This window comes from Tiliqua scincoides, chromosome 9 (assembly GCF_035046505.1).
Source record: "Tiliqua scincoides isolate rTilSci1 chromosome 9, rTilSci1.hap2, whole genome shotgun sequence".
NCBI classification, from domain to species: Eukaryota; Metazoa; Chordata; class Lepidosauria; order Squamata; family Scincidae; genus Tiliqua; species Tiliqua scincoides.
In genome coordinates, this window is record NC_089829.1 from 19,186,066 (window position 1) to 19,206,883 (window position 20,818).

Below are 20,818 nucleotides of genomic sequence, written 5' to 3' on the forward strand. Positions count from 1 at the left end.
TCACTTCAGGGGGACTCTGCTGGGATCTGCGGCTCTGTTCTTAGGGCAACTGACTATAGTAATGAATTGTCTGTCTCTCTGCCGGCTCTGCCACTGGGACAGACAATTCGTTACTACAGACAGTTGTCCTAAACACAGAGCTGCAGAACCTGGATGGGTTTTCAGCAAAGCTCAACTGCGGTATTCCAAGCTCCCACAGCACACATGCGGACCTTTCAGGGCACACCAATGTGCCGCGACAGACAGTTAAAAATCATTGTTCTGTAATGTATGACAGCACAATCCTAACTTGCGCTGGAGCAGGCAGGCCAAGAGGCCTGCGCTGTATGCAGCACAAGGTTGGGGCTGACTGTGGCTCAGCCCGAGACAAGGGGAACTTTTCCCCTTACCCCAGGTAAAGCAGCAACAACCCCAATAGGTCTACTCAGATCTGCACCACCTGACGAGTGGACGGAGCAGCCCAGAGCTTCGCCACACAGCCCAGGAACAGGGTTAAAATCTGACATAACTGTTGTGTCCTGGTCCTGCCTCCTGCTCCCTGCCCACCTGCCACTAGGAATGCCATTCCCTACCCTCCAACTGCCCCAGAATGCCTCCCTCCCACCTCCTCCCCGCCGCCTCCACACCCGACCCCTGCACTGGCCGCTGGCCGAACTCGGATGGCATGAACTCACCTACTGCCACTGCCATAGAGGCTAGATCTGGCCTCCATGGGCTAGCACACCTCCATGTGCTGGTGCAGCTTACTCCCTTGGAGGCGCAAACGTGCTTGATGGCACATTTGTGACCCTCCCAAGCTCAGTTCGGAGAAACATATTATGTGAAAAAGCAATGTGGAGTCTGGCCATTATTACTTGGTGGCTGCCACCAGTGAATCCTCCATCTAGATTAATTCTTGTAATGTGCAAGGGTGTGTACTGTGTATAAGTGTTTTTTTTGTAATGACACCACAGAGGCGGCAACAGTTTTTCCTTTGCCCAAGCCATCACAATCTGCCATGTAAATTTCCACCCGGGTGTCAACGTGTAATCTGGCCTCTTTGGTGTGAAGCAAGGGTGAAAACATGAATGAGGATCCCAGAGGAGACGCTCCAAATTGCGGATGCACCAATGTGTTTCGTTATAAAACAGCATCAGCCTTGCAGCTTCAGAATCCCTGAAGAAATCACTGAGACATTCTGAGCTTACTTTTGAAAAATGCTTAAAAGAAGTCAGTTCAGAGAGAGGGCACCAGTCATTAGGAACAAAATGATAGTTGACCAATGAATAAGTCAAAGGTTTAGAAAAGAATGAATGAAATGAATGTGTCTTCCCCTGTGGTGTACCTGAAGGGGGGTAAGGGGGACAAAAACTCTGGGCACCAGGCTTTGGGGCCAGTGCCACATTGCCATCCACCCCCCCATGGCACCCCTCTGTGGCACTCAGTTGACTGGCATGCTTATCTGAGGACCTCTCCCCCAGAGGTGTTCTGAGGGCCAGGGAAGCAGCACACAGCCTCCCCGATCCTCTGAAGGTCTTGTAAGGTCCTCGGAGGGACGAAAAACATAACTTCTGGTTTCATGGAGGAAACCAGAAGTTACATTTTTGTGCCCTTAAAAAGCATTCTGAGGGCCATGGAAGCCTCCCCGGCCCTCAGAAGACCTTCTAAGGGCATTAAAATATCACTTCCTATTTCCTCCGTGAAACTGAAAGTGATGTTTTTTTCAGTTCTCCAAGGGCCTTACAAGCCCTTCAGAGAGTTGGGGAGGCGCATCCCTGGGCCTCTGGAAAGGAGGCAGGGAATGAGACCGGTGGCCCATCGCTACCTATCTTTCCCTGCAGGAAAATCCTGGGTATGTTTTAGATCTAGAGCATGATTTCAGTGCTCAGAGAAGCTGAGAAGAATGATCTGTGTGAATTGAGCAAAACACTGGTCTTGATCACATGTAACATGATAATCAGAGTTATTAACTGGTAACATACTCTGTTGCTCATGTGTATGTGTAACCCATTTCAGTCATTTGAAAGCAATCCTCCTGTACTAGGGACTCTGACCCTCCCCCTGGTGTCAGTCAATGCTGTCATAGGGCAAGCATAGATGATGCTCATCTGACCAGCCCATCTTCACAGGATTCTGTGTGCAATGGAGTGTGTGTGTGGGGGGGGGGGGGAATCTGCACATTCATGGCCTGTTCTTGCTCGAATCTCTTGCACAGAGGCCAATCAGAGAAGCATTGTCAAAACCATAAGAACATAAGAACAGCCCCACTGGATCAGGCCATAGGCCCATCTAGTCCAGCTTCCTGTATCTCACAGCGGCCCACCAAATGCCCCAGGGAGCACACCAGATAACAAGAGACCTGCACCCTGGTGCCCTCCCTTGCATCTGGGGCATTTCTAAAATCAGGAGGTGGCACATACACACCATGGCTTGTAACCAGTAATGGATTTTTCCTCCAGAAACTTGTCCAATCCCCTTTTAAAGGCATCCAGGCCAGATGCCATCACCACATCCTGTGGCAAGGAGTTCCACAGACCAACCACACGCTGAGTAAAGAAATATTTTCTTTTGTCTGTCCTAACTCTTCCAACACTCAATTTTAGTGGATGTCTCCTGGTTCTGGTGTTAGGCGAGAGTGTAAAGAGCATCTCTATATCCACTTTATCCTTCCCCTGCATAATTTTGTATGTCTCAATCATGTCCCCCCTCAGGCATCTCTTTTCTAGGCTGAAGAGGCCCAAACGCCGTAGCCTTCCCTCCTAAGGAAGGTGCTCCAGCCCCGTAATCATCTTAGTCGCTCTCTTTTGAACCAGACCATTGTTATATAAATGGACAAAAATGGAGCATGCTGGGAGTGGGCAGGAGGTGCTAACTGAATTTATGCAACCTTTTTGAGTGTTTTGTGTACATTGTCTCAGCTGTCCTCACTGGGAACCACCAGTGGGCTCATTTGAACCACTGAGGGGCACAGTGAGTGGGACAAAAACTGAGAGAGCATCCCCCCAGAATCCTCTGCATGGATGATTCATGTAAGCAAGCCAAGTTGCATGTTACACACAATGCTGACCTGGAGATTTATACATAAATCTGGCACCTGCTTCTTTCAACTAAGGGCCACAGTAGACCTAGTGATGACTCTCTGATGACAACAAAAACTGTGTGATGCTTTTGAAGGCTGTATCCAGCTTCCTCAAAACCTCAGATGGTTCTCTGCTTCCTCTTGCCGACTGGTAGAGTATAGCCATGTGCTTACATCCTCCAAAGTGCTTGATAAAGCAGCTTTCTAGCTATGCCACATTACAAGTCTACGGGCCGATCTAGATCTTATTCTAAGCTCTGTGGACTTCTGTTTTCTTTATTAAGTAACACACTGTGGTGTCTGATCCAGATTGGGACATGGGGTGTGTGTTAACCATTTGCCCCCTGGAGTTCCCATCATGCCCCATGGCTGCTATTTGACCAGGGAGTACAGCTTCCATCTCGCACTCCGCCTTCTACAGAACAAAACTATTTAACCATTTAATTTTATTTTAACATTTCATTCTATCTGGAAGGAGCAGCTGCAGGAATCATGCTTCCCACCTCTCCGCAGAAGAGTGCTGCTATGGCCAATTGCCCTGGAACTGCAAAAAGCAAAGGGGAACAGCCTTTCGCCTCTGTGGTAAGCCAGAGGGATCCAGATATATGCTCATATTTATGTGCATACGTGCATTGGATGTGGCGGTGGGGTGTGTACTTTTTAAATTATTGTTTCTGCAATTGATTGTAAGCTGCCATGAAGACTCTGTTTCGTTGAAAGATGAAGCATAAATCTTTCAAATAATTAAGTACATGGTTGCATGTAAAGATCTAGTTTCACCCTCAAGACTGGGTTGGGGTGGGGGAATCCTTGCAATTCATCATCTGGTAGTAGGCAACTACATGATCTGGTTAACAGAAAGGTTCAGAAAAATCTAGGGCAAGACCCCTGATGCTTTCAAATTCTCACATCTTTTGTTTGCAACATATTTCTGATAACAGCACTGAGATGATGGGGCCAGCTATCTTCAAAGGAATTATGAAAGGATCCAGAGGATTTAAGGTGTCTGCTCCCTAAGGTGAAACAATTGTGATTAGAGGAGAAAGATACAGAAAAAGGAAATAGATGTGGAGGAGGAGCTGGATCAAAACACCTTACAGGCTTGGGTTCTGGTCATCTGGGAAAAGGCGAATGGAGGCCTTGTTGCTTTGCCTCCATCTCATGAGAAACTTCATCCACATGTCGTAGCAAAGGTATTACGCGCAAGCCAGCTTGAATGTTGCTAATGATTTCATAAGATTATCGTATATAGTAGACATGAACACCAGAAGGGATTTGTCTCACTCCATTATTTCAGAGGTTCACTAAATGCAAAGGGATACTGTCCGGATTTCACTGGCAAAATATTGGAAAGGTAACTTACAGTCCAATCCTATTCACACTTTCCTGGGAGTAATCCCCATTGACTCTAATGGGACTTACTTCTGAGTAGACATGCATAGGATTGGGCTATTCGGCTCAAATCCTAACCAATTTTCCAGCACTGACATAGCTATGCCAATGGTGCATGTGCTGCATCCTACAGTTGGGTGGCAGTCATGGAGGCCTCCTCAAGGTAAGGGAATGTTTGTTCCCTTATCTCAGGGCTTCTTTGCCCTTACCTCAGTGCAGTAAAGTTGGTTAGGATTGTGCCTCAAGAGCCCAACTGTATGCTTCCCCCTTCCCCCACTGATGCAGATGTGTCAAAATGGCTTGTGCTGCATCCTGAGGGGGGTCTCCTGGCAGTCTCCTCTGGACAAGGAAACAATTTTTCCCTTACCCCGGAATAAGCCTCTAAAGATGGGAGGTGTCTACTTGGACCTGCACCAGCTATATAAGTGGCACAAGTGCACCCCTGAAGGTGGATTGGGCCCGGGAAGGGACTTAGGATACAGCAGAGGGTGATACTGCTAAACCCACCCCTTTCCCAGGTCCAATCTGCCTTCACAGGTCCAATAGGATTTGGCTGTAACGATCTGGTTCTGTCCATGTTTTCAGGTCAGTAAACCCCACTGAGTTCAAAGGGACTTATTCCTGGATTGGTGCATTCAGGTCAACAGCTATAAACAACAAGTTCTTACTTGGGAATAAGTCCCATTGAACTTGGTGGGGGGGGGGGACTTACTTGTAAGTAAACATGCATAAGATCTGGTTGCAGGTTCCTAATTGTGGAAACAGGCTAACTGAAGAGGAGGATAATACTAATGGAGACAGCAAGAATACTCTCTCTCTCTCTCTCTCTCTCTCTCTCTCTCTCTCTCTCTCTCTCTCTCTGTGTAAGACAGGTTAAGTGTTTTGGATCACGTCCCACATGAGTGCTCAGATTTGGTTACCACAGGGCTTTTTTCCACATGGCCCCAATTAAGCTGGCTTGCGTAAGGATGTGAAGAGGGTGGGAAATTCCCCACCTACTCCACTACCCCTTTTCTCTCAGCAGAGCACTGATGGGCCCTGAACACCATGTCCTTTCTTTCATCCTTTCTTCCAAAACTAGAAAGCCTCCAGAATCAAAAAAAGAATCCTCACCTCATAAAAAGAATCCTCATAAAAAGAATCCTCACCTCACGCTGATACCTCACTGGCAAGACCATGACAGTGTGTGATGATACAGCCAAGCCACACTGTGCTAGCAGGAGAGCATCAGGAGAGCGCTGTTGGGTCAGGTCGAGGGCACATCTAGTCCAGCTGCCCATATCGCACAGCAACCCACCAGATGACTCTGGAAACACACAAGCCTATATCCTGTCACCACTTCCTTGCACTTGACATTCAGAGACAGGCCACCTCTAAAACCTAGAAGTTGCATAAAGTCATCATGCAATCCATGAGGGACTTTTCCTCCAAAAATCAGTGCAATCCCCTTTTCAAGGCATCTGGCCTAGGTGCAGTAGCGTCGCTAGGGGGGTGCTAGGGGTGCGGGCCACACCGGGTGACGTGCACTGGGGGTGACACGCTAAAATCGCGGTGGTTAGGAGTAACCCCATCATATTATATACTGTTGGATGCAAAATTCTGAGCGGAATGCAATGCAAAAACCAGAGTGAAATCTCCTTTCTATCAAAAGTTATGGCCAAAAAACTGGAGAACAAAAAAATGCATGAATCCCTATGGAAAGTGAAAGTGAGCCGTATCGCGCGTTCACTCATGAGTAGGTGAACTTGCCTTAGTCCTTTGGAAAGCGCAGGCTGAGAGAAATCCAAGGACACCAAAATGGTCCTGATCCAATGAATGCAGCCCCCAAAAACACCTGACAAGGAAGTCCCTCCCTCCAAGCAGATGAATGTACTGAGCCCTATGGAAAGGGAAACTAAACCTCATGGTCGTGTTTACTCACAAGTAAGCAAACGTGCCTTGGCTGGTGTGGAAGATCAGGTGAAGGAGAGTGCAAAGCTACCAGAATGATCCTGATCCTATGCACCTGCAGCTAAACAAGTGCTCCAGAAGGCAGCCCCCCCCCCACTAAAAAGGATCAAAACAGAGGCTGCAGCTGATAAGGTGAACATTTTTGAGACTTGGAAAGCCAGGTGGATCCTGACAGTGATCTGGTTTAAACAGAAGTTGTTAAATTGAACTGGGCACTGGGTAGGGCTGAAAACCTTACTGGTTTTGGAGAGGGGGTGTTATTGCAGTCAGGCTACAGAGGAAATTCACTTGGTGGAACAAGGCTGGCTTCTGCTTATTTAATTGATTGTTTTACTTTAGTTATTTATATGTATTTATTTTAATTTTCCTGATTGTGTCATTTCCACCATGACATCACTTCTGGTGGGTCTTGGACAGATTGTCATTCTAAAAAGTGGGTCTCAGTGCTAAAAGTTTGAGGACTGCTGCAATAAGGTGTTAGTAAGTTGACACCCTGGGGGTGCGCGCACATGTGTGTGTGTGTGACACCACTAGTGACCAAAATCACTAAAATCACAGTTTGTTGGAATAATACCATCATGTTATATATCAATCAATGTGTAATTTCATGCAGAAATTTCATGTACCTATCAAAAGGTACAGCCAAAAAACCAGTGGGGGCAGTGATGGTACATCACCATGCCCACCACCTGGGGTGTTGCCCCGCCCACTGCATGGGGGTGACGCGCTGGCATCCTGCACCGGGTGACGCAAACCCTAGTGACGCCACTGCCTAGGTGTCATCACCACATCCTGTGGCAAGGAGTTCCACACAGAATAATTACACACTGGGTAAAAAAATAGTTCCTTTTGTTTGTTCTAACTCTCCTGCCAGTTGATTTTAGTGGTTGTCCCCTGGCTCTGGTGTTGTGTGGGGGACAATGACGGCCATTTGCCCACCTTATCCATCCCATGCATAATTGTATACATCTCAATCATGTCCCATCTCAAGCATCTTCTTTCTAGATCTGCGATTTTTAACAGGTGTACCACAAAAAGTCCACAGGTGTTTTGCCCCAATTTGCCCCAGACCCATTGTATTTGTTCATATGCAAATTTACCTCATTAACTCATGGATGAAAGTTACAAGATTTATTTAAGCGGGTGACTACCCTTCTTCTGATGGAAGGAGCTATGGAAGCAGAACACTGGGTTGAAGGCCTTCCAGAAATTTATCCAATCCTTTTTGAAATTCATCTAAGAAAGTACCCACAACCACAATCTATGACCACAAATTCAATACATTAATTTTACTGTTATTTTGAAGTACTTTCAGTTCCTTGTCTTGAATTTACATCAATCAGTTTCTGTGAATGACCTCCAGCATTCCAGGAGAGGGGGAAAAAAACCTCTTCTCTGTCTACTTCCTTCACATCAGACTTCCTTTTATAAACCTCTGTTACCCTGTCCATCTCTCTTGGTTAACTTTCTTCTACACTAGAAAGATCCAAATGGTGTGGCTGCCTTTCCTAGCAGATCTCCTTATTCCCTGTTCCCCTGCTTTCTGCAAAGACTTGGGAATTCTCATTTCAGCCTCACAACAACTTGGTGGGAGAAATTTTGCTGAAAGAGTGTAACTGGACCAAGACCAGAACGTGTGGAACTTCTTGCCACAGGACACTGTGATGGAACCTGGCCTAGACACATTTAAAAGGGGAGTGGACAGAGCTGTGGAGGAAAAGTCCATCAAAGATTACAAGTTGTAACTACTGCATGCAGTCTCTGGTTTTTAGAGATGGCCTATCTCTGAGTGCCAGATGCCACAGAATGGCATACAGGTACAGGTATCTTGTTGTCTTGAGTGTTCCCAGAGGCATCTGGTGGGCTACTGTGAGATACAGAAAGCTGGACTAGAAGGGCCTTTGACTTGAACATCTGCTTATGTTCTTAAGATGGCACAGTGAGCTCTGTGGTTGAGGTGCAATTTGTACCCTTGGTTCTAGCCCACAATCTATGCAGCACACCAGTTCACCTGCCTGCCTTTGATACCCTGCTTGCAACACTAACATTCACATAACACTCTCTGAGTGCAGGCAGCTCTACGCTTAATGCTATCTTCACCTTCATCACACCTACCTCAATGTTGTCCTTACAACAACCCTGAAAGGTGCGTTTAGTATGGTTATCCCCATCTTGCAGATAGAGAAGACTGAGGGGAAGCGACTTGCCCAAGGCCAGCTAGTGAGGCCAGGACAGAGGTGAGATTTGAACCAGGAAGTCTTGATTCACAGCTTGGTCTCTTATGGTCCAATCCTATCCCCTCTGCTATTGTAGCCAAAGGTGTGTATTGTATCCAGCGAGGGATGGGGGGTGAAGCGCGAGGGAAAAGGGATTGAAACCCCTTTCCCTTACATAAGTCTCCCACCCTCAATGGGTCTCCTTGGGCCTGCGCCAGCTCTTTAGCTTCCCACTCCTTCCTTGCAGCTTTCCACTCCTGTCCCTTCCTGCCCCATTTATCCTCCCCACCCCACCCTCTCAAGCACTGGCTTACCTGTTCCAGCAGGTGGCCAGCACTGGGACAACATGCACAGAAAAGCTCCACCCTTCCTGCTGGCACTCCAGCCACACATGTGGTCAGAACACACTTTACAGCCACCTTGCAGCAGCCAGCGCGGATGGAACGCTACTTCTATCCATGGGGCAGCCGTTTAGGATTGGGTTGCTAGCCACTATGCAACTCTAGCTGTGTGAAGCTTTCAGGTAATGTACATGAAGTGCCTTGAAATCGCTTGCTAAAGCCCAGAGATATTCTTTGAGCCTGCTCTCCTTGAGCAACAAGTATGAACGTAGGAGTTACACAGAGAACAAAGAACTACATCCTTCGCTCATGTGTCTTAAAGAGTAAGAGAAGCACATCTTTTGTTTCAAGTGCACACAGCACGTGAGCAGAACTGCCAAACTCCTGGTTTTCTCAGGGTGGACAACATTTCCCAGATACATGTTTGCCGCACAGAAAAGGGGTCATTCCTGCCTACCAATATGCACCAGTAACCCTCACCTGCCCAGGCCTTTCACCCCAAGCTGGGCTTACTTATGGGGAAGAAAATGACCCAGTTCCAACCACGTCACGAGCTCTTCCACATTTCAGTATGTTTTGGGCTTCCCCCTCCCCCTTCCCTTCAGTGGGGCTGAACCACAGTTGCTTATTAAGAGTAACCACTTCTAAATCAAATGTAGGACTTCATGTTTCTGAGCTCTCATTTTTCCGTGTTTCATACTTGCTGTTTCTCTTAAATAGCTCCAATATGGGGAATACTTTAAATATTACGTTGTGATTTTTTTTCCTCTTTAATCATGAAACAGATGTTTGGCGCTGAATGAGTCTCTCTGTTCTGCGAACTTTCCTTTTTATCAGGGGTCTTCAAACCTGCTATTTTCAGGAAAGCCTTTCCATGCAGACTGTTCAGCCCAAAGAGCCCCTGGATGTTGCAGGGGATTCTGGAAACTTTTCCCAGGTGCACACTCGGTTCATCACCCTCTGAGGCCGAGAGTGTGCCCTAGGACTGAGACGGCACTGCCCCTTCAGTTACATGTAGTAGATGTGTAGTAGAGGGAAGGTCGGCTATAGTGGACATTGGCCAAGCTTCCTTTCTGAGACATTTTTCTGCCCTGACTGGCCATCTCAGTGGGGAACCCATTCTAGCATATGCCCATGGAACCCCAGGAGACCCAGAACACACTTTGAAAACCACAGCATTCTCAACTGATTTGGGATTTTAGAAATCTTTCAGAACATTGGGCAGATGCCTAGGCCACAAATCTTGACATCAACATCTTCACGCAGGCATCCTCCTGAAAAATATAGCTTTAGTTCGGCACAATCCATTCTCTTGAGCATTTTCCACAACTAATATCTCATGACTTTCCTTACAAGCCATTAAAGGACTCCACCCTAACTTTGCAACAAAATCATAAAGACTTATTCATTACAACATCAAAAAAAACCTTGCAGGGTCTCTCCGTAAATGCCACTTATGGTCTGGAGGCTAGCCAGCACAGACACAGTGAAAAGAGCCCAACTTCTTCAAGAGCAAAAATATTTTTGCAATAGCAGAGCTCTGGGCAAACCCTGTACATTCGGGAGCAAAAATAATGCCTCCTTATTGTGCAGTTCAAGGTTGCCTACTACTATATTTGTTATCCTTGCCTCCTGTACTTCCCTGAGGAGTGTAGTGATACATCCACTTTTGTCTCACAACAACCCTCTGAGGAAGGCAAGGCTCAAGAACAGTAACTTGCTCAAGCCCTACAGCAGTTAGCTCCACTTCTGTATGATATCTGTAGGAAATCTCAAAAAGAACATTAACATAAGACTGTAAAAGAGCCCTGCCAGAGTCCACCGAAGGCACACTTCGGAGAACGTCCTGGCTCTCACAGTGACCAGCCAACCAGATGCCTGCAGGAAGACCACAAGCAGGGGCCGAGATCCCTCCCCCACCACTGCCTACATGCAACACCAGGGTTGCCAGTGACACAAATGCGACATGTGAACACTGCTTATGTGTCTTAAAATACCTGGGGAGACGCAATGAGGAATCCAGAACCAAGCAGGTTTCCTGCACATGTACAAAAGCATGTTCAACTATGCAAGCAAATGCATGTTTGACAACACGTCATGTGTTTGTTGGTGAAAACACCACCACAACATTGATTATTTCCTGCATCAACAATCATGCGTATGCTTTTAAACCTGGGTTTCCCACAGCCAAACCTGACACAGATCACTGTGAGTTTTCACATACTATGCAGCAATAAATCCAGGTTTGCCACCATGAATGCAGCAAAAAGGGACCTGAAGTCAACCCCTGCTCCTTGACAAGTACACCAATACTATTTATACATTTGCAAACATGAGTTTGGGCACAATCCTAAGCAAATCTACTCAGAAGTAAGTCCTATTGTGTTCAATGGGACTTACTCCCAGGAAAGTGAGGTTAGGATTGCAGTCTAAGTCTCATTAATATATTTTTTGGGGGTGCATGCACATAAACAACATCTTAGCAGGAAGAAAGAAATTCACTGGAATCTTCTCCTGCACACATCCCCATGGAAATGAATAGGATTTGCTCAACAGCAATCTTGTATTCAGCCATGTGTCCCTGAATGATGATAAAGTGTAAGCCAAACCAAACAATGAATTAAATGAGACCACTGAAGTGTCAACCCCCCCCCCCCGCAATCTACCTGATACTGACATGTTCTGATTACATGTTCTGGAGATCACTTCCATCCACACAACACCATCCTAGAGCTTAATCTAAGCATCACCCTAGAGCAGGGGTCTCCAAACCCAGGCCCGGGAGCCATATGTGGTCCGCGGCAAGCCTCTATCCGGCCCAGCCTCTTGTCCCCTGAAAGCCACTAGCCCACTTTGCCAAATATCACTGGAACTATGCTCTGGTTGCATCTGGAGGGTGTTATAAGGGCCGGAGAGGTTGAATAAATGAGCCCATTCATTCATTTATTCACACATCTAAGTTCCATCTCTAATTTATTTATATAAAATTTATATTTAATTTTTTTCGGCCCTCAAAACCATGCCAGACATTTGATGCTGTCCTCTGGCCAAAAAGTTTGGAGACCCCTGCCCTAGAGCAATCGAACCTCAAGGAGCTCAGAACAACACAGCAATGAAAAGCCTAGATGAGCACCTGTGACTTCCGTTGGCTAGGATGTTAGGATTCCATCCCCCACCTTAGCACTAATGGGTGCAATGAAGAAATATCGTGCAATACTCAAAAACAGATATTCACCCTTAAAAGCATGAACAAATTCCTTAACACACCGACAGTGAACGTACATGCTGGGAAGTAAGTCTTTAACATTTTCCTGATCCTTACTTCCATGGCACGAGCAAAGGCGTGCAATAGTTGCAGGGCTGTTTCTTTGAACAGGACTTATTTCCAAATTAGTTAGAAAGTCCAACAGCTGGCTGCACAATAGGGAATCCTGTCAAGTGAATGCGACTGACACCCAATTCTAAGCACATTTGTGTCAGAATAAAATGCATTTCAGTGACACTGACTTATGAGTGTTAGAAAGTAAAAAATGCCATTAGACCCAAAAGGAAGATTATTCCCATTGACAACAATACCCAAAACTGAACTGCTAAATCCTATAAGAGCTCCTTTGGAGGGTTGACGAAAACGTAGCATTATAAAACAGGATGGGAAAAAAACCAAAGAGTTTGTTTGAAAATAATATATGCATTATTTTAGTCTCCATAACCTTAAAGCCACATGATTACAATTGTCCAGTCCTCCCAAGTGAGCTCAGGATTCAAGGAAGGAAAATACACGAGGACGTTGGCTTGAAAATGTGACAGCCTTACCTGGAATCGGGGTACTTTGTCAAGGTTGCCAGGCTACTGGTGTACATGTGTCCTCCTACATCGATGTGCACGGGGGCGTTGGATTTGGTGAGCTGAGCGGGGAGAGGAATTCCTTGAGCAGCCAAGGGAGATACTGGGGACCGTGTCAACGATAGCCGGGACATCGCTCTTCTTTCCTCCTAGAAGCCCCAGACAGAAAAGAACAGTTTCCTTTTAAAATGCAACTGTGCATTGATTCCAGTGTGATCACAGATCTAATAAGATCATTTTTACATCTGCCTGATCACATATTCGGCTAACAAATTATTGCCACCTCCATAATTAAGTGTATTTGCATCATACTCTTCAAAGGACCAGGGGCGAAGAGAAAGATGCTTATTAGCAATAAGAAATCAAGGAGGGGAAAAAAATCTTTTTCAAGGTGTCAGCCTCCAGGGGCATAAAACAAACTGCAAAATTCTAATTAAAGGTCGCGGGCTTATGTGTTAGATGTGAAATATCCCGACAAACGAATAACCAATTTGTGAATTGGGATTCAGGGTTTTTTTGCAAGTTTGTCTCAGTAACGAGACACCTCTAAATTAGTGACTTCCTCAGTACCCGAGGCATTTCATTTAGACATCTAGTAAAATTCGTATCAGAACTCATTTTTGTTGTTGTTTTTAAATAAATACCAACACAACAAAAAAATGATATCTATTACTGATCTATAGCCCATGCTTTCAAACTGGGACCAAAAAAAAACCCAGCTACACAAAAACCAGAAGATGAGACAAAGCCAAATATTTCAAAAGTGACCACTAACCCTCTCAATTATCCTATGATCTCACTCAAAACCAGACTATATATAAATCTTGTTCAAATTTAATACTTTCTAATAGCAGGATTCAAGTCAGAGATGTTTTTTAAAATCATATCCACCAAAATTCAGATGTATATTAAAGTGCTAAAGAACTCTGATAAATGCCAAGACAAAAGCACTTTGACATTTCTGAAGATGATCAGTTTCGAACTGTCGACGATTAGAACTCCCCCCCTCCACTTCTGCACAAGACATACTGTAGCACAAAACAGGTAACCAATGGAAAAATCACACATGATTCTGGAAGCAGGGCGGGCCGCAACGCTTCTACCCTGTATGTGTTAGAGCACAGTGTCAAATCTCAGAGAAATGTAACATTTCTGAACACCGTTTAATTTCCTTTTCTGGTTTGCAGTAAAGCTACACAGCTCCTATACCCTGCAAACACCTGTCAGACACTTCCTATGTAATAAATAACAACGAATTCCCATTTCTTATAGACACATTTGATCCTGTTTCTTAGAACTCCTAAACTTTCCTTTTTAAATAACAGGAGAACTAGCATAGACAAGCCTTATTCCGACATGCAACTCAGAAAATTTTCTAGAAAATTCATTTTGGGACATGGTTTAAAGGAGTACAACTAGGTTTGAGAAACTATTCTGCAGGAAGGCTTTCAGAAATACATCACCCCATTATGAATCCACATCTTCCCCTCTCTTGACAAGCAGCACGGATGAAGGTCTACCCTACGCACGACCCAAAGCACTCTTTCAGAACTTCAAGCATTTGATGGGAAATGAGTATAAACACTATCAGGAGAGCACCACCTTCAAGGAAAAGGGCTAAATCCATGCAAAGGAAGGCGTTCTGGCTTGGCTTGCTCTCCGCTCAATGGGTCTTGCCCTGGGCAAGCGCAAGCAAGTACTGCACATCACCAAAATAATGAGACACGGAATCCCCATTGTCTTCTGGCATGTGTCCTTCTGACTGTAGATGTGCTGTCTCTAAAAGGAGCACAAAAAATATTTCCCCACTACCAAAAACACTCTTCTTAAGCTCTTATTCATACTGAATTCCTAGGCTTCAACAGCAGGCTCTCCAAACTGCTGTCACCTCTGCCCGCCTGAGTTTTGACCCCAGCAAGCCCAATATCCCTGATCGAGCTGCACATGCTCTCAGCATCACAGTAATTGCCTAGGAAATTCCTCAAATTTTGAGGTAGCAATTTGTCAAGGGATGATGCACCTTTTATGCCTTCTTACTTTTTGGCACAAAACCTTAGCACATGGGGAAGCTCTGAAACAATTTAGAGCAAGATGGTTTACTGTGGAATGCATCCTCCTAGGTAGAAATCACTGCAGATAGAGGCAGCTCTGCTCTCACTAAAGTCAACAGCATGACTCCGAGTGATATTCCTGGACTAGCTGTCCTGGATCTATACGCACACACTGAAGATGTCTATCCATTTGCTGAACATTTATATAGCATCAAAGCCTTTGCCCTGCAAGCTGTTGGATGGGCTGTCATCCTAGATATGTTTCCTTGAAGTAAGCTCCAACTTGGGCTTACTTCCTAGGAAGCAACATTAGAATTAGAATCTGAAAACTCAACCCCAAATACATATCCTTGGAAGCAAATCCCACTAGATCCAACATGGGCTTACTTTTAAGTAACTGTGCATAGGTCTGAAGCCTTCATCTGTGGTTCAGAACCTCACCCTGCAGTAAAGAAATAATATACTTCCCTTCCAAGTTTTTTTTCCGAGCTGCCCCTGAGCACTGACATCTCTCACTTACAGCATGCAGAAAACTGATAATTCAAGACATCTGCAGCCCACAAAAACTGAGCAGATTTGAAACTAAAGCAGATCTGAATCTAGACCTGAATTAAAAGTTGGGCTGCAACGATTACAAAAACACCAGACAAGTTTATTGTTCTGTGATGAGTATTATGAAATGAGGTGTGACATGAACCCATTCTTTTCTTCTCAGTCACTTTAAAGGGCATCCCCCCTCCAAATACAACATCTACCATTTTAAAACAATCCTGATCATACTTAAGAATAAGCATTTTAACACTCTTCGAGTTCCCTTCAAGGATGCACTTTTTGCAAAATCAATTTCTACCTTTAATTCCTGTAATGAAATATTTTTAAAGTCTCACGAAAGTCTTGAGATAGTAATTCGGGAATAAATTCAAAGCAAACCATAACCCAACAACTGTATCAAGCTTGATCAGTTCAAATCACCCACCCACATTTACAGAAGAGCAGGTTCTGGGAATCTGCTGAAGGCAGAGGACACAACCCACTTGCAAAGCTCCCCTGGGCTAGCCCTACTGGGTGCTTTTGCAATGCTCCCAGTCATCTCCATAACAGCTAATGTAAGACAACAACAACAACCCCATGGATCGGGCCCCCGAATCAACAGAGCTGATACCCAAAACAGTCTCCATCTGTGTGTGGCATTGTTTGAGAGCATCTCTCTCCAGGATCTTGCAAAAGGCAGCTCACATCTCTTCCTGCCTTCCTATGCTAACTGCCTGAGCACTGCTTGTAAAAACTATTTGCCCACGGAGAAGTGAAATAATCACTCTCCCATGCTCATTTACACACAAAATGATTTTGTGTCCCATTGAGCTCACAGTTGTTCAGCTCTCTAGGGGTGATTAAACTAGCTAGGCTGCTACAGCTTGAGATGATTTCACCGGAATCGTTTTTCCATGAAGTTGCTTCTTTGCTAAGCTGTTTTTTTAACCATAAAAGGTAAACAGAAGGCAGTTTTAAGAGTTCCATTCAGCTCCAGGCCCGGGGCTATCACCTTGGGGCAGAGAATGCTGAAAGACTGCAGAATTTTCCAGGGTGTTGCCTCCCTCTCCCTGAAGCCTACAGGAATATTCTTCATTTAAACCACACTTGAGATGATAGCATTTAAAATCCAACTTAAAAAAAAAATTAGAAAGAAAACACTTCAAAAGTGCAAAAGAAGTTTGGGGTGGATGAGCTCCCCCTCCTCTGCGCACAGCTTGGGGCCATAGTAACCAATACTGCTGATGTGGGGGGGGGGGAAGGATGGAAATATAGCTGAAATCAACTGCAGGGAGGAAAGCAAAGCAGGTAAGGGCCAAGGGAAGGGAGTGAAAGGTTGAAGAAAGAAAAAAAAACTTCTGCCATAGATTAAAAACAAAAAAACAAAACACAAACCCAAGAGGAGGAGGATAAAGGGGGAGAAAAGCCAGGCGCTCTAAGCAGGAACAAAAAGTTTAAATCAAGGCGCACAGGCACTTAACCGCCTACAGATGGGAAGCAAGACTAATTAAGGATGTAAAAATGCGTTTGTTTCCAAAGTTTATTGTTGCCAGGATTTAAAAAAAATTAATTGAAACTAATGCTGTTATTCACTGGTGCTATTTAATTCCTGCATGCCCATTTAAGAGATGAAATGAAAACTGCAGGTTTTAAAGACATGCTTTGAAACAGTGTGATACACTGTGTGTGTGTGAATACCAAAGAGGGCATCTTTCAGAGCGAAGTGCAATTCAGCCTCTCTCTCTCTCTCTCTGGGTACCAAATCTGGACTCCAAAGCCCACCAACCTACACAGGCTCACAGTCCAGAGGATATTCTTCTCCACAAGCCCCCCCCTCCCCAAAATAAAGGGGAGCTGCATAAGGGCATGGTCATGATGCTTTCGAAGGAGAACTTTCTGCACCTTCAGTCTTTCATGAGCTTAACCCCCAACACTGGCCTCCAAGTAGTTTCTTTGTTGGGCACTCTTGATCAAACTTCTATCCTCCCCAGGTCTTCGATGCAAATAAGAATTTTAAGAAGCCTCATCTCTGACCACCCCCCTTTGCTTCCATAACCCTTGTTCTCAAGATCTCTCAAAGAATAACCACCACCCTAACCTTGCCCTCTCTTCAGAAATGTGCCAGCTGGTTAACTAATTCAAAGCTCTGGACAACTTAGCACCACCATGCCTGCACAGGATGATAGACTCTCCACAATCACAGCCATTTGAAATCCACTGATCTGGGGAACCCCATGGTAATGTGTGGGAGCAACCTGGGCACTAGGAGAATAATTAGGGGTGCCAGGTTCAAGTCCCCCGATAAGCATCTGCATGGTTTTAACACTGCTGGGGGAGACAAAGGCACCGTCTGCAGCTCAGGAGTGTCTAGCCTAAAACTTTTTGTCTCAGTGCCCAGAACGTGTCCCAAAACGCACTTTGGATTTGACAACGTGTATGCACCACAACACACATTCACTTGCCAGGCAATCCCATGCCTGTTTACTCAGAAGTCCCACTCATCTCCAGTGGGATGTGACTTCCCAATTAAAAGTGTTCATTCAGCATTGCACACACCAAAGTGTACAAGGTTCTCTCTCTTTCACACATGCATGCACGCACCATGCCCCTTCAGTGAGCATGGGAGGAGGAGGGGAAGGAGGAGGGTCACTCCAAACTTCTGGATTTGGGGTTTTCTTTTTGAAACAGCACCAGAGGCCAAATGCAATTGTCAAGAAAATGAAATTAAAAGAACAACATGGCGTCATTCACTTCATAACAAGCAAGGTAGTAGACAGATGGAAAAAAGGGATGGATGGAGAAGAGGAAAGGAATGAGGAGGGCTGCTGGCTGGGGGGGGGGGTGTCTGCTTCTCCCTTTCCAAGAGGCAGCCATGCCAATGGAGGGGAGAACATCAGGCCGCGCCGAGAGCATTAATTGGTGTGCCACACTGCATGTACCAACAGAGAAGCAAACTATCGCCTACAGTGCTCTGAACTCGTCTCCCAGCAAAGCCAGCTCGCCGCCCTCCCCCTGCCTGGCGCCAGAGTTTCATTCACAGTCTTTTTAATTTTTTTTCAATTTCCCTTTTTTTCCCAGGGGAAAAAAAAAGGACAAATCCTTCCTCTTGCTTCCCCATTGTCACTCTCCTCCTCATCCTCTCTCTCTGTGCACTGCTTGCCCTGGGGCACATCCAGAGACCCACAGGCTCAGTCCAGCCAGCCAAGAAAAAAGGGTCTGCTGCAACAGCACCCCCAAGGGGCAGAACTGACACCCCCCTTTTCCAGACAGGCACCCTTCCAAGCCCTGATCTCAGCCCCCCCCCCCCAGCAGAAACACCACCCACAACAGACTCCCTAGTGCGTGCAGCTCTCCCCAGAGTGTCAGTGCAAGGCGCTGTAGCATTCAAAAGCTGCGGGGACCCAATGAGATGCAGCCAGACAGCCGGAGCTGCTTTTGGTCCGGGCTCTTTCTACCCCTCCCCACCTCTTCCCCCTTTTCCGGGGCTGGGTTGGATGCGAGGACGGCAGCGAGGCGCCTGGGAAGGCAGGCAGGGGAGGCGCATCAGGCCACGCCGGCCATGCTGATGCTGCGAGTGGCACCCGTGCCCCCTTGCCCGGAAAGGACAAGGCGCGCACAAGGAAGGCAGGACCCTCTGCCAAGGCGTGTGAACGCGCACGGAGCCCGGGCAGGCTGGGGCTGGAAGGGCCGCTATCTCTTTAAAGGAACCCAGCCTGCTCCTCCCTTTGCACACACACACACACACGAGTGAGTTGCAAGAAGCACTCCCCCCAAAAAATGGGGGGGGGGAGAAATCCTTTGCCAAAAGCCCCACCGTGCGCCATGCCATGCGCTTCCATGCAGGAGGGGGACCCCGGGGCTGCCAGCCAGCAGATCGCCTTACCTTGAGCACACAGGGAGAGGAGGAAGAAGAGGAGGAAGAAGAGGAGAGGATGTGCAGTGCGAAGCCCCCTCGGCGGGGCTGCTGCCGGTCCTGCTGCCGGAGACCCCCGGGGTGGTGGCGCGGCTGGCCGCCCTGGCTCCGATCCTGCTGGGCTGCAAGATCACAGAGGAGAGGCATAGATCTCCAGGCTCAGCCGCCCCCTCCTCCAGCTCCTGCAACTCCGGCGATCCCCCTTTCCCTGCCCCCAGCTGGCCTGCTTCTTCTCCTCCCCCCCCCCGTTTGTTTTGTTCTGTTCTGTCTGGCTGGGTGGGGGCAGGAACAGCAGCAGGCTGGAGGGGGTGGAAGGAAGGAGCCCGGAGAAGGGAGCAGCCGAGGCTGTTGGGGAGAAGAAAGGCAATAATCTGGAGATCGCGCACGGGCGGAGGGAGCGCGAGGGAGGAGGGGAGCAGAAGCCCACGGAAGAGGCGAATTTGCTTTGGGCTCCGCAGATGCCTCCCGGGCACGCAGCGCGCTCGGGCTACAATTAGCTCAGCCCTGCGCTCCCCGCCTTCGCGCACCGGGTGAGCCAAATGGGATCTCTCCCTCTCTCTTCCCCCCTTCTCCCTTCCAGATTTCCACCGGGGGGCCTTTTTTCTTGTGCGATGAACACTTTTACCCCCCTCCCGTGGCAAATGAAACCCCCCCCCCGCAACTCCACTTGTAAAATCATCGACCCCCGGCTGCAATCCTATGCACTTTCCTGGGAGTAAGCCCCATTGAACTCCACGGCACTCACTTTTGCCCCCCCCGTCGTCAATCCCGTGGCAAATGCATCCCCTCCGTGCACCTCCACTTGCACCTTTGTGGACCCCCCCCCGCAAAATCATTGCTCCCCGCTGCAATCCTTTGCACACTTTCCTGGGAGTAAGCCCCACTGAACTCCATGGGACTCACTTCTGAGTAGACTTGCATAGGATTGGACTGTCAGTCTGCAATCTTATACTGGACACACTTTACTGGGAGTAAAACCCCACTGAACACCATGGGGCTTGCTTCTGAATAGACATGTAGAGGATGGGGCTGTCACTTCCTCCCCCCCCACACCCTGTGTCCCGATCCGCGGTTCTGTGTGCAGAAAAAAAATCCCTCTGCTTTGGCTAAGGATCCCAGGTTGCCAGTGCCATCCTAGGCATAGCTACTCAAAAGTAAGTCTATCGAATCCAGTACTAGGAATGTGTGTGTAGATAGGATTGCAGCCTGGCGGTCTGATTCTATGCAGGGTCTACTCAGAATAAGTTCCATTATGTTCCGTAAAATTTACTCCCAGGAAAGTGTGGCTAGGATTGCAGCCTGAGAGCCCAATCCTATGCAGGTCTATTCAGAAGTAGAAGTACAAGCCTATGCATGTCTACTTAGAAGTAAGTCCCATTGTGTCCAATGGAGTTTATTCCCAGGAAAGTGTGCATAGACTTGCAGCCTAAGTCTCATTATAATCAATGGAGCTTACTCCCAGGTAAGTGTGGCTAGGATTGCAGCCTGAGAGCCCAATCCTATGCATGTTTATTCAGAAATAA

The 20,818-nt window shown here is 46.8% G+C and overlaps 1 protein-coding gene across 2 annotated transcripts in view; it reads right to left on the bottom strand.

Annotated features, from left to right (window-relative positions):
- The window catches only part of KCTD15 (potassium channel tetramerization domain containing 15), a 70,741-nt gene extending 51,404 nt beyond the window's left edge, over positions 1–19,337 (bottom strand). The window contains exons 1-2 of one of the 2 annotated variants that reach the window (XM_066637639.1): positions 19,266–19,337; positions 12,771–12,949 (exon numbers count right to left, since the gene is read on the bottom strand). In XM_066637639.1, coding sequence (XP_066493736.1) covers positions 12,771–12,934 — 164 coding nt within the window. In that variant the 5' untranslated portion in view covers positions 12,935–12,949; positions 19,266–19,337. Of the gene's footprint in view, positions 1–12,770; positions 12,950–16,020; positions 16,030–19,265 lie in introns of those variants that run through there. The other variant, XM_066637638.1, reaches the window with a different exon arrangement.
- Between the last annotated feature and the right edge of the window lie 1,481 nt (positions 19,338–20,818).